The 14,347-nt window shown below is 49.2% G+C and overlaps 2 protein-coding genes across 3 annotated transcripts in view; one reads left to right on the plus strand and one right to left on the minus strand.

Moving 5' to 3' along the window:
- The window catches only part of ZSCAN2 (zinc finger and SCAN domain containing 2), a 48,753-nt gene extending 48,222 nt beyond the window's left edge, over positions 1 to 531 (plus strand). For both annotated transcript variants that reach the window (XR_001817523.2, XR_005196018.1), the window contains one exon: positions 473 to 531. The gene's annotated coding sequence lies outside the window, so the exon portion shown is untranslated. The remainder of the gene's footprint in view (positions 1 to 472) is intronic.
- Positions 532 to 950: 419 nt separating this feature from the next.
- On the minus strand, positions 951 to 14,347 carry WDR73 (WD repeat domain 73). The gene is made up of 8 exons (XM_017502282.2): positions 14,244 to 14,347; positions 13,659 to 13,726; positions 12,325 to 12,413; positions 8,138 to 8,226; positions 7,510 to 7,574; positions 3,756 to 3,920; positions 3,046 to 3,408; positions 951 to 1,538 (listed from the first exon to the last, which is right to left on the minus strand). Exons 1-8 carry the CDS (start codon positions 14,282 to 14,284, stop codon positions 1,303 to 1,305), a joined length of 1,116 nt encoding a protein of 371 aa, XP_017357771.1. The 5' UTR covers positions 14,285 to 14,347; the 3' UTR covers positions 951 to 1,302.

A 14,347-nucleotide genomic window follows, 5' to 3' on the forward strand; every position in this document is an offset into this window, starting at 1 on the left:
TGACCAGGATGGTCTCGATCTCTTGACCTCGTGATCCACCCGCCTCGGCCTCCCAAAGTGCTGGGATTACAGGCTTGAGCCACCGCGCCCGGCCTTTTTTTAACTTACCCAAGTATCTGTCAAAAGTCACTGATGGGCTGTGGACTTTGTATGTTGTTGCCATTATTCATGACATTCTTTTTTTAAGAATTATCGTCAACCACCTTATGAAGCCTCTCATTTATGTATTTCTAACATGTAGCTTGTGTTGCACATGGGCTTAATACATGTTTAATCTGATCATCTATTTTGTGTGTTTGTGTGTGTGTGTATGTGACAGGGTCTCACTCTGCTGCCCAGGCTGGAGTACAGTGGCATGATCACAGCTCAAACTCCACCTGCCAGGCTCAGGCAGCCTCCCCTCAGTCTCCTGAGTAGCTGGGACTACAGGCTACACCACCACACCCAGCTAATTTTTGTATTTTCATTACAGATAGGGTTTCGTCATGTTGCCCAGGCTGGTCTCGAACTCCTGGACTCAAGTCATCCACCTGTCTTGGCTGCCTACATCACTGGGATTACAGGTATGAGCTACCATGCCCAGCCAAATTTTTTTTAATGAGATGGGATCTTGCTGTGTTGTCCAGGCTGGTCTCCAACTCCTGAGTTCAAGCAATCTGCCCACCTCAGCCTCCCAAAAAGTGCTGGGATTACAGGCATGAGCCACCATCTCCGGCACACTTTAATATTCACTATGGGCCCTTAATAGGAAATGTTTGTGGGGCCACCAAAAGCAAATGTCCCTTGAATTAATCACCTGGGGGGGGGCAGGTGTGGGAAAGTACACCTGTGTCCCCATGAGAACCACTCAAGAGGAGCAGAAATCTTGTTTTAATTGCTATTTCCTTAATTGCTACTAGGGCTGGGATTTTTTATTGTTTATTGACCCCTATACATTTTTTCTTCTGTAAAAAAGTTCACAAAGAATGTTTATATTTGTTAGCTCTTCCGATTCTCCCTATGATACTGTGAAGAAGACAGGGACAAACACTGCCATTTTATACTCCCAGAACTAACAGTAGCTACCAAATAAGAATTTATTATGCCATGCCTTTCTTCCAACCTTCACAATAACACTGCAAGGTGGTTCTTACTGTCCTCATTTTGCAGCTAAGAAAACTGAGGCTAAACGATGCTGGTTGACTTGCCCAAGGCCACACAGCTGGTAACAGGGACTGGCGGTCACTTGAGTCCTCCATCAGTAGTGGTGCTACTACAGCAGCTCCTCCCCTTTCTAGAGGCCTGGATGGAAAGATGCTGGTGTCAGCAAGAGGTACGAAGGTCCACCCAGTCCCAGACATGCAGAGAAGCATCATTTGTTGCTGATAACAAAGTCCTTGGTCTGCACGGGTGCCAGGTGTGGGTGGTGACCACAGGAGCAGGGTCCATCCTGCCTCCTTCGAGGAAGATGTGACCTCTGTGAGTAAAGAGAGGTTCTACTTGGCTCCCTGTTCCATCCCAAGATGTGGTGTCATAGACCTGGACTGTGCCATCAAAACCTGAGAATACAGAAAAGAGAGGTTTGACCATGAATCCCTAAAATACTTTTATTTTAAAATATTTTTTTCTTTCTTTCTTTATCCAAATGGGGTTTTGCCGTGTCTGGACTGGGCTCAACTCCTGGCCTCAAGTGATCCTCCCACCTCAGCCTCCCAAAGTGCTGGGATTACAGGTGTCAGCCACTGCACCCAGCTCCTAAAATACTTGTTATAATTTATTTGATGGTACCAAACAGGCTATTGGTTGAGGAATCAAGGCACGTAAAGGCTAACCACAGGCAAGTGGCACCTGCCCTCAGTGCTGGCAGCTGATGACTCCCTGTGGCATGTAACTATGAGCATCTGTTGTATACCTGTTACTCTCGAGGCTCAAAGGCTAATTCTGGACAACTATTACCTCTTTTAATCCTCAGAACTGTATAACATAGATACTCTTATTTTCCCCAAGAAACTGAGGCTTAAGAGACTTCTTCAAACCTTTTCAAGTTGCCCCAGATTGCAGTCTTTTCTACCTCTGGGTCCCTCTCAGCAGATGGCCTTGTCTCCGACTTGATAGGGTAACAGAAGCCTTTGGAGAGGAATAGTCTCCTGTCCCTGCATGACCTAGCTGCACACACCCTCATCCCATCCTGCCATCTTCCTGTTACTGAAGAGCCCACTCCTCTACCTGAGCTTGGCTCTTCTGTTCTTTCTGGATCCTGGCATTTCCAATCATCCTTTCTTATTCTCTTGACTTTTTTTTTTTTTTTTGAGACGGAGTTTCACTCTTGTTGCCCAGGCTGGAGTGCAATGGCGCGATCTCGGCTCACCGCAACCTCCACCTCCTGGGTTCAGGCAATTCTCCTGCCTCAGCCTCCTGAGTAGCTGGGATTACAGGCATGCGCCACCATGCCCAGCTGATTTTTTGTATTTTTAGTAGAGACGGGGTTTCACCATGTTGACCAGGATGGTCTCTATCTCTCGCTCGTGATCCACCCGCCTCGGCCTCCCAAAGTGCTGGGATTACAGGCGTGAGCCACCGCGTCCGGCCCTCTTGACTTTTTTTAACCCCCACCCACCACGACGGATCCTTCCTGTTGGCTTTTAGATACCCACATTAAGTACCCCCAAGCAACTACATGCCACCAGACTAGACCCAGGAGTCTGCTGACCTAGCTGGCTTGCCACATTTCAAAAGGCAGGTAGACTGAGAAGTACCCTTGAGGTCCTGTCCCTTCTGACATAGCCCATGGCTGTCCCAGTGTCTTATTAGCTGCAGGCCCCTCCTGAGACCTGAATTCCTGCTAGGCTAGGAAAAGGCCTGCTGCCAGCATGTAGAAGTTAGTAGGCAGGGTGGAGAAAGGCCTGCCACTGAAGAACCTGGAGAGTTAATTTACAGTTTCTCTGTCAGCAACTTTGACTTCTGGAGCCAGGTTTATCATGGTGCTGCAGGCTCCTTCCTGAGCACCTTACAGTCCCCTGGAAGAAAGAGATCAGATAATAGACACGAAATCCTGCTCAGCAGTACCTGAGATGGCCAAGCAGTTCTTAAGTCCTGGGGCCCAAGTCACTCGCAGCAGCTCTGGGTCAGGGCTGGGTATGGATACCGGGCACTGGACTGAGCTCACAGGATGGCAGAGATTCCGGGGGTCAAGTAGACAGAGCCGCCCATCCGAGCCAAGGCTGGCAATGCTGGGCCCAGGGCCCTGGCCCTTGTTCCCAACTTCGGCACACCATCTCTCTCCAGAACCAGGCCCAGTGCTGCGATTCTCCAGCGGTGCCCACTTCTGGCGGGTGTCAACAAGCCCTAGCCGGCCCGAAGCACAGCAGAAGGCAAAGGTGTCTGCATCTAGGACCTGCAGGCTACTCAGCTCCTCACTGTCACTGACATCTAGAAGACCAAGAGCAAAGGAGGCAAGTGGCTAGAGGCAGATGGGTCTGGTGATTTGGCAGGGCTGGCTGGTCGCAAGTCCCTTCCCACCAGTCCCAGGCAAAATAAATCACATCTCCCTTCCCACTCATCTCACCATTGTCTGCTCAGCTGGTTGGGTGCTGGTCCCTGGGACTGCCTAATCCTGCCCCAGCATGGGAGCCCTTTGAGGCCAGGGCTCACCTCTTATTCACCGTGCTTCCCCAACACCTGGCACAGAGGGTTGAACTCAGTTTCCACAGTGGCTGAGTTGGGCTGAGGGGCAATGCTGGCTGCAGCAGCCAGCAGGGGGTGAAATACTGTAGTACCTGTGGTGTACGTGGTTTTCTCAGACTCCAGATCCGTGACCTGTAGACTGCGGAGCCTTGCCCCATGGAGGACTCCAGGTGCCATGGAGGAGAAGACAGCCACCCTAGGCCAGAGACTCTCCTCTTTCTCATGCACAGCAATGGTGTTGACGGCTTTAATGACATCTGGGAGAAAAGGAAAAGAGGCCAAAATCAACAACTTTAATGAAGGTTTGAAACACGACAGGCCAGCCAGCTGTCTTCCGCTATACATTGAGAAGGTCAAGGAAGAAGAGGAGCTGCCAGTTGGCAAGAGGTGATGTTGAGACGTAACCACTCTGGCTTATGTTTACATTTTTGAAACCATAAGAAACATTTCAATTTCTTTATTATTTGTCTTATAAACTGTTTTTTGCTAATGGAAGCTAATGCCATCTCAAAACCCAAAAAACAGTTCTGGCTTTTTATAGTTCTGCGGTGAACAGGTAGAAGCAAAGAAAAGGAAAGAACATGCTGCTGATATCATTTACACCTTCAGTGACAAGTAACAGGTACGGAATTCATGAACTGGTGTTATTTCTTCAAAAACGTGTTCCATAACCTCAAGTGACTTGCTGAAGCCTAGCAAGTACAGGTCACATCACAGATGCCACTGTCTTCAAATGTAAGTTGGGCAAGAAAGTCCACATCTTTTTGACACTGAATGGAACAACATCCTTGGCTTTGAGTCAAGTTTTAGTTCTTTTGTTTGAGACAGAGTCTTGCTCTGTCGCCCAGGCTGGAGTGCAGTGGCACAATGTTGGCTCACTGTAGCCTCTGCCTCTCAAGTAGCTGGAATTACAGATGTGCATCCTGATGCCCAGATAATTTTTTTGGCATTTTTAGTGGAGTTGGGTTTCACCATGTTGCCCAGACTGGGCTTAAACGCCTGACTTCAGATGGCCCACCTGCCTCAGCCTCCCAAAGTGTTGGGATTACAGGCGTGAGCCACTTTACATGGCCTTTTTTTTTTTTTTTTGAGACGGAGTCTCGTTGTTGCCAGGCTGGAGTGCAGTGGCATGTTCTTGGCTCGCTACAACTTCTGCCTCCCAGGTTCAAGCGATTCCCCTGCCTCAGCCTCCTGAGTAGCTGAGACTACAGGTGTGTACCACCATGCCCAGCTAATTTTTGTATTTTTGGTAGAGACATGGTTTCACCATATTGGCCAGGATGGTCTCAAACTTCTGACCTCAGGTGATCTGCCCACTTCAGCCTCCCGAAGCGCTGGGATTACAGTCGTGTGCCACCATGCTGGCCTCAACATTCTTAATCATTAGGGAAATGCAAATGAAAGCCTCAATAATAGATAATTACACATCTATTAAAATGGCCTTATTTCAAAAAGACAGATAATAAATGTTGGTGAGGACATGGAAAAATGGGAACCCTTATACCCTGCTGGTGGGAACATAAACAATTTTTTGCTGAGCGCAGTGGCTCTGCCTGAAATCCCAACACTTTCGGAGGCTGAGGCAGGCAGATCACAAGGTCAGATCAAGACCATCCTGGCCAACAAGGTGAAACCCCGTCGCTACTAAAAATACAAAAATTAGCTGAGTGTGGTGGTGTGTGCCTGTTAATCCCAGCTACCTGGGAGGCTAAGGCAGGAGTATCACTTGAAGCTGGGAGGCGGAGATTGCAGTGAGCCAAGATTTAGCCACTGTACTCAGTGAGACTCCATCATAAAGTAAAATAAATTAAATAAAATGAAGTTTAAAAAAATCTATTTTGGAAAAGTATAAAAGTGTCCCCCAAAATTAAAACCTAAATTTACCTTAAGACTCAGCAATGCTGGGCGCAGTGACTCAAGCCTGTAATCCCAGCATTTTGGGAGGCTGAGGCAGGCGGATCATCTGAGGTCAGGAGTTCAAGACCAGCCTGGCTAACATGGTGTAAAACCCTGTCTTTACAAAAATTAAAAAAAAAAATAGCCAGGCATGATGGCGGGTGATTGTAACCCCAGCTACTTGGGAGGCTGAGGCGGGAGAATCACCTGAACTGGGGAGATGGAGGTTGCAGTGAGCTGAGATCGTGCCATTGCACTCTACCCTGGGCAACAAGAGTGAAACTCCATCTCTAAATAAATAAAACAACACCCAGCAATTCCATTTCTGGTTGTCTAGCCAAAATGAATGAAACCATTTGTCCACACAAAGACTTCTGCATTAATGTTCTTACCAGCATTATTTGTAATAGCCAAAAACTGGATCCACCAACTAGTGAATGGACGGACAAAGGTGCTTTCACACACACACAATGGAATACTATCCAGTCATAAACAGGAACAAACTGCAACCTCACGCTATGACATGAACAGACTACAGAAGTGCTACGCTAAGTTCAAAGAGCCAGACACAAAGACATGTATGTATGATGCCAGTGATACGACATGTCCGGAGAAGGCAAATCTGTTCCAGAGACAGGAAGCAGATTAGTGGTGGCCTGGGGCAGGGTGTGGGAATGGGATGAACAGTAAATGGCACAATGGATCTCACCGGGGTGAGGAAAAGGTTGGAAAACTGATCTGTAGTGATGCCGGCACAACTTGTTAAATTTACTAAAAAGGTCACTGAATTGTATGCTTTTTTTTTTTTGGAAATGGGTGAATTATGTGATATGTAAAACATACCTCAATAAAATTATGGAAAAAAAACCCCACAACTACAGCACAGGACAAGTGACAAAGAAAACAACCAGGAAAGCCCACAGTGACCACAGAGAACAAATGAGCACAAGAACTGCCCCTCTGTGGTAGTGAAGCCTGGGGGGAAGCCAACAGCTGCTGGGCAGGCAGCATGGGGACTGGGGACAGAGGGTCACATAACCAAAAGGGCAGCTCCAAGAGCAGCTGCCTGTGCCTCTGAGACTCACTTCTATGCTGGCCAAGGAAGCCCTAACTGAAGGAGGGACAGAAGGGGCTGGATTAAGCTAGAGGGCTGCACGTTCTGGTGTCTGCCTGACAGGGGACCCACAGACCCACTGCTGGAGGGAACACTATTCCCCGGGGGGGGGGGGGGATCTTCCCTCCACTCCCGGAAGGGACAGGGTGAACACTGTCTGCTACACTCTCCTCTCCCATTGGCAGCAGAGTGATTCTCTGAGTAGGGGACTTGCCAGCCTAGCCTCTTGCTCACTCACTGTTTTCCTTCCTGGGGACTGGCATGCCTGCAAAGAGGTGACCAAGGAGGTGAGCTCACCTGAGTGGCCTTAGCTCTGCCCTTGCCCCTGCCCCTGCCTAGGGAGAATGGTTCTATGGGTGAACCCAATTCCAGGAGCAGGATACAGGAAGCTCCATTTGGGGCTTGGATGCCATGCTGTGGTTGCTAATTCACTCTGTCTGCATTAAAGTAGATACTGCATTTTAATTCTGACCTGGCTGTGAGCCTACTTCTTTTTGCTCTTGTTGCCCAGGCTGGAGTGCAGTGGTGCAATCTCTGCTCACTGCAACCTCTACCGCCTGGGTTCAAGTGATTCTCCTGCCTCAGCCTCCCTAGTAGCTGGGATTACAGGCGCCCGCCACCACGCACAGATAATTTTTTGTATTTTTAGTAGAGACAGGTTTTACCATGTTGGCCAGGCTGGCCTCGAACTCCTGAACTCAGGTGATCTACTCACTGCAGCCTCCCAAAGTGCTGGGATTATAGGCATGAGACCACACCCAGCATGATTAGGGAACAGGGGTGTATGAGTCACACTTTCCTGGAACCCCAAACCCCATCAAGTCAAATTCACTCACCACTGTCCTCTGCAACCTGCCACACCTGTAGATAACAACCTGGAAGGCCACTGGTCACCAGCAATCTATTCAGAATAGACATAAAATCAGTCCAGACCATGGGGAGCTTATCCACACAAGCCCCTTCCCCTCTCCAGCCCACTCAGCTTGGGACTTCACCTCCCATTTCAGGAAATGTGACTGCAAGATCATCAAGGCCAACCACTCTCACTTCACAGATAAGGGGCAGGCTCAATCCACTTTAGGGAGACTGAGCCCAAGCTTCCAGGTGTCCTGATGGTCACCTGGAGAGGACACCATTATGGGGCCAAACACACAAACTGAGCGAGACTCCTGGCCTCTCCCAGTTGAGCAGTTACCACCCAAGAGCAACACAATAGCATCCTTCTGTCCCGTATCTATTCCCTGGAGCAACTCCGGTAGACCTGTTACTTCCACCAAAGGGCTGTGGGGGACTAAAGCCACGTCAGTGATTTCTTTGTATTCTAAATCTGTATGCACGCACTTCTGCGCTCACATGTGCCCGTGTGCTGAGGGAGTGGGAGTGGTGATGAGGAGGTGTAATACCCCCAGGCATTTGAGCCGTCCCGTCCTGTATGGACTGTCTGGATCACAGAACTGACCATACCTGGTATGTGGGACGTGCTTCAGATCAAAGATAGACCTGTCTGAAAATCCTCCATGGCGCACTCTGAAATCTCTTTCTGGGAATAAGCCCTAAAATACAAAGGAGAAGCCAATCAGAGAGAGCCAGCTCCCAGCCTGGCAGGAGGCCACGGACGCCGCTCAGCTGGTGATCGGGCATCGGTGTGCTGGTATCTGGCAATGTTGGTCTCAGCTGCCTACACATCAGCTTCCTTTTTCCTCTGCACATCCAAAACCCTTCTCCTAGCCTTTCACTGGCCCCTTTTACTATAGCAAAAGCATTATAGTCCAGGCCTTCCTAGAAAAGCCGGGGAGGCTTAACAGCTTTATCAAAGAAAGCAACGAACACATTCCCATTTGTCCCTCCACCCTCCCACCGGAAACCAGGTGGGTTCCTCTAGCAGTAAAAATGTCACAATTACAACTCATCAGTGCTCACTGTGTTGGGCACAGTGCTTGGGGGTTATCATATTTAATTCTCACAACCACCTATCACTGTTCTACAAATGACAAAACTAAGGCACAAGGGGCTTCAGCCACTTTTCTAAGGTCATACAGGGATTAAGTAGTGAATTTAAACCAACGTCTGTCTAACCCAAGTCCATACTGTTAGCCACTAGATTCTACTATCTCTATGTAAGGAACCGGAGGCGGCCATAGAAGAAACAAGGAAAAGCTGGTGGTGAGCGGGGAGGGAAATCAGTTCTCAGATCAGGGCGAGCCCCCAGCTCAAGCCTGAGTGGAGATGGGAAAGATGAAGAACACTAGGTGCTACCCTGTAGCTTCTGCAGCCTCTGAGTTGTTAACGAGTACAAATTTGGCTTTTTTTTTTTAACCTTTTTTTTTGAGACAGAAAGTCTCATTCTGTAGCCCAAGCTGGAGGGCAGTGGTGTGATCTTAGCTCACCGTAACCTGCATCTCCTGCGTTAAAGCTATTCTCCTGCCTCAGCCTCTGGCGTAACTGGGGACTACAGCTGTGCACCACCACACCCAGCTTAATTTGTGTATTTTTAGTAGAGATGGGGTTTCGCCATGTTGCCCAGGCTGGACTCGAATGCCCATCCTCAGGTGATCTGCCTGCCTCAGCCTCCCAAAGTGCTGGGATTACAGGCCTCAGCCACCATGCCCAGCCTTTTTAAACTTTTTAAATTTTTTGAAGAGATGGGCTTGCCATGTTGTCCAGGCTGGTCTTGAACTCCCAGGCTCAAGCAATCTGCCTGCCTCAGCTTCAAAAAGTGCTGGGATTACAGGTGTGAGCCACCATGTCCACCTACAAACTTGGCATTTTTTCCGGAGCTTTCCCTCTTCAGATATTTTTTCCCCCTTTTTTTTTGAGATGGAGTTTTGCTCTGTCGCCTAGGTTGGAGTGCAGTGGCAGGATCTCAGCTCACTGCAACATCCTCCTCCCAGGTTCAAGCGATTCGCCTGCCTCAGCCTCCTGAGTAGCTGGGATTACAGGTGCCCATCACCATGCCCGGCTAATTTTTGTGTTTTTAGTAGAGGTAGGGTTTCACCACGTTGGCCAGGCTGGTCTCGAATTCCGGACCTCAGGTGATCTGCCCACCTCGACCTCCCAAGTACTGGGATTACAGGTGTGAGCCACCATGCCTGGCCCTCTTCAGATTCTAATTCAGTATGTTTGGGAAGTACACTAGGAATATGGGATCTAGCCTCTCCTGGGCTGAATGATGTTTTTCTATGTCCTTGTCTAGCCTCTTAGCCTCCTCTATTTTTTTTTTTCTCTGAGATGGAGTCTCACCCTGTCGTCCAGGCTAGAGTACGGTGGTGCGATGTCAGCTCACTGCAACCTTCGCCTCCGAGGTTGATGTAATTCTCCGCATCAGCCTCCCAAGTAGCTGGGATTACAGGTGCCCCCAACCATGCCTGGCTAATTTTTTTTATTTTTAGTAGAGACAAGGTTTCACCATCTTGGCCAAGCCAGGCTGGTCTTGAACTCCTGACTTTGTGATCCACCTGCCTCAGCCTCCCAAAGTGCTGGGATTATTACAGGCATGAGCCACCACACCCGGGCCTAGCCTCCTCTATTCTAAACAGTTCGACTCAACTCCTAACATGGTGATGCCCTAAGATAATTTATTTTTTTAAGACAGAGTGTCACTCTGTCACCTAGGCCAGAGTGCAATGGCACCATCTCAAGTTCACTGCAACCTCTGCCACCTGGGTTTAAGGGATTCTCTGGTGTCTCAGCCACTCCTGAGTAGCTGGGATTACAGGTGTGCACCACCACACCCGGCTAGTTTTATTTTTAGTAGAGATGAGGTTTCACCATGTTGGCCAGGCTGGTCTTGACTTGGCCTCAAGTGATCTGCCCACCTCAGTCTCCCACTCCCAAAGTGCTGGGATTACAGGCATGAGTCACCTCACCTGGATTCTTTCTTATTTTGTTAAAGATTTTTTTTTGTTTTTTAAAGGCCAGGTGCAGTAGTTAACACCTGCAGTCCCAGCACTTTGGGAGGCAGGAGGATTGCTTGAGCTCAGGAGTTCGAGACCAGCCTTGGTAACATGATGAGACCCTTTCTCTACCAAAAATATAAAAATTGGCCAGGTATGGTGGCACATGCCTGTGATTCCAACTCGGGAGGCTGAGGCCAGAGGACGCCTTGAGCCCAGGAGGCGGAGGTTGCAGTGAGCTGAGATCACGCCATTACACTCCAGCCTAGGTGACAGAGTAAGACCCTGTCTCAGGAAAAAAAAAAAAAAAAAAAATTTAATAGCTGGGTGTGGTGGTGGGCACCTGTTATCCCAGCTACTTGGGAGGCTGAGGCAGGAGAATAGCTTGAACCCAGGAGGCAGAGGTTGCAGTGAGCCAAGATCATGCCATTGCACTCCAGCATGGGCAACTAGAGCAAAATTCCATCTCAAAAAATAAAAGAATTTAAGAAATCTGGGGCCAAGAGTGATGGCTCATGCCAGTAACCCCAGCACTTTGGGAGGCTGAGGCAGGCATCACTTGAAGCCAGGAGTTTGAGACCAGCCTGACCAACATAGTGAGACCTCATCTCTACAAAAAAATTAACAATTAGCCAAGCATGGTGGCACATGCCTGTAGTCCCAGCCACTTTGGAGACTGAGGTGGGAGGATCACTTGAGCCTGGGAGGTTGAGGCTGTAGTGAGACAGGATTGCACCACTGCACTCCAGCCTGGGTGATAGAGCAAGACCTTGTCTCAAAACAAACTAAAAGGAAATCAGGAGCAAACACTCAAATTCCGGCCCCCACATGGCCCTTCGAGGTCATCTGCCTGTATGCCTCACTCTTCCGTTGTCCTCTGACTAATCCTATCCCCTGGACTCCTGATCTATCCTCACCTTCTATTTCTGGAAGCAGGAACGTGTTCCCTGTGATATTCCCTCACTCCTGCAGTTTCACCCTCTCCCCTTTCAAGGGTTTCTTTCCCACAGCTGTAACTCTGTTCAAGCCTCTGTGTTTAGGAAACCTTCCCTCAGATCTGTGTTTCCGACTAGTTACTGCTTTAGCTTCTTCCCGCCCCACATTTCCTGACTCGGCTTCCTCTTCATTTTTAGTCTTTGGGCCTGACCACCACCAGCAAAATCCTGTAGCAGAGGTCACCAAGAGCTTCCCAACTGCCAGTCTTATGAATGAACTCTTCAGCTCCTCATCTGAATGACTATTCCAACTCTAGACAGCTACTAACTCTTATTCTTGAGATGTTCTCTTCTCTTGGCTTCGGAAACACTGAACTTTTCTGAGATTCCTCCTACCTCAGAGGCTGTTCTTAGTATTCTTTGGGCGTTCATCTTCCTGTACTCCTCCCTTACATGTGTTCCCTGAGGTTCCATCCTCACTATATTCTCCTCACTCCTTATATACTACACATTCACTAGGTGACTTGAACCATTCTAAGCAGTTCAACTGCCCTCTATAGCCTTTATCACTCCCTCAATCTATTTCTGATGAAGTGTAATGACCTCCTCCTCCTCCAGTAGCTCTCTGTAAACCACGGGACATTCTACAGAATTTATCTCTGTATTTGCCTCTCTCTATTAGACTATCAGGGTAGGCCTAGCTAGCGCTCTCTTTCTTTCTCTTTCCAGTATCCAGGATAATACCTGGTAGGTAACAGGAGCTCCACAAATGTTTAATAAATAAAAGTCAGCATATATGTTCAGCATTTATATTTCAAGTTACCTGGTTTTCCTTTACAGAAAGTCTGAGAGGTAATTTCAGATGAAGAATTTCATTCTTTTTCAGGCTTTCATAGCCTGCAACAAAGACTCCTGGAAAAAGAAGCAGAGGTAGCTGTGACAAACTGTTAGATTGCAGGCTGTGCGTGGTGGCTCACGCCCATAATCCCAGCACTTTGGGAGGCCGAGGTAGGTGAATCACGAGGTCAGAAGATTGAGACCATCCTGTCAACATGGTGAAACCCCATCTCTACTAAAAATACAAAAATTAGCTGGGCGTGGTGGCACCCGCCTGTAGTTCCAGCTACTTGGGAGGCTGAGGCAGGAGAATCGCTTGAACCCAGGAGATGGAGGTTGCACTGAGCTGAGATGGCACCACTGCACTCCAGCCTTGGGCCCAGGAGGCGCAGGTTGCAGTGAGCTGAAATCAGGCCGTTACACTCCAGCCTAGGTGACAGAGAGAGACTCCATCTCAAAAAAAAAAAAAAAAAAAAAAAAGAAAGATTTCAGACCACGGATAGGTCCATAAACTCCCACCCAATTCCCCAAAGCAAGGATAAATTCCTTCAGTGTGCAGCCTTGTATGAGGGAACTGGGTATCTGGTGATGTTTTTTTGAGAGGAGGTCTCACTGTGTCAGCCAGGCTGTAGTGCAGTGGTCCCATCACCCGATCACAGCTTACTGCAGCCTCAACCTCCCAGGCTCAAATGATCCTCCCACCACAGCCTCTGAGTAACTAGGATTATAGGCATGGGCCACCATGCTAATTTTTGTTATTTTTTGTAGAGACAGGGTTTCCTTGCTCAGGCTGGTCTCAAACTCCTGGGGTCAAGCAATCTACCCACCTGCCTCAGCCTCCTAAGGTGCCCAACCTGAAGATTTTTTTTTTTTTCCAGACAGAGTTTCACTCTGCTGCCCACGCTGGAATTCAGTGGCGCGATCTGGGCTCACTGCAACTTCCACCTCCTGGGTTCAAGTGATTTTCCTGCCTCAGCCTCCCCAGTAGCTGGTGGTGCACAGGTGTGCTCCACCTCACCCGTCTAATTTTTGTATTTTTCAGTAGAGATGAGGTTTCACCGTGTCAGCCAGACTGGTCTCGAACTCCTGACCTCAGGTGATACGCCCGCCTTGACCTCCCAAAGTTCTGGGATTACAGGCATGAACCACCACGCCTGGCCAAAGATCTTAATAAGAGGAATATTAATGCTGATGGAGCATCAAATTGCTCCAAGTAACTCAGACGCCCAGAAGACTGGGTTGGGTCTCTCTAGGCTTCGCCCCTCAAACCCAGCTCAGGAGTGGGATTCCCTCCCCTTTAGGGCCAGGAAGGTATACTACCTTTGTCATCAATCCATTCAAGGACTCGAGTGGCTCCTGAGAGGTCGAATGCATAGAAATCCTGGTATCTGCAGGAAAGGACATAAAATCACACGATGCACAGCACTTCGCAGCTCAAAGAACTCCAAGATGAGCCATGCAGCCGCATGCTTCAGTGACCCCAAGCTCTGGAGTCAGGCAGACGTGGGACCAAGTTTGCTTCGCATTTTACTCCCTGTTTCTGGGACCAGGCCAGTTCCCCGAGGCCTGAGCCTCGGTCCTCATGTGTGGACCTCCCAGAGTACCCAGATTTCCCAAGGTTGACGTGAGGAATCAATGTGATATCTGTGTTCAGAGCTGAACTCGGGCTGGCGCAAAATAACGGGGCACTTCTCCATAAGCGCTGGTCTCACAACTGGCGCACGCAGGGAGGAGCCATTTCCTAGATGGGGGCCTAAGCCTAGGCGGAGTCCTTCGCGGCGGCGAGCCCCGCGGCCACAGCTGGTCCACCCTGCACCAGGATCCCCAACGTGTCTACGCCCGCACCCGCCCGCCCGCCGGGCCAGCTCCGGACCCAGTCCCCGTCTCACAGCCGCACAAACTTACAAGCGCAAGGATTCCACCAGCCAGTCATCCTCAGGATCCATGGCAACAGCCGCTTCCGGCGTCCCACTTCCGCCTTTGAGTCTTCCGGTGCCGCGCGGCTCTCG

The sequence above is a fragment of the Cebus imitator genome, unplaced genomic scaffold, assembly GCF_001604975.1.
Source record: "Cebus imitator isolate Cc_AM_T3 unplaced genomic scaffold, Cebus_imitator-1.0 Scaffold295, whole genome shotgun sequence".
Classification (NCBI taxonomy): Eukaryota; Metazoa; Chordata; class Mammalia; order Primates; family Cebidae; genus Cebus; species Cebus imitator.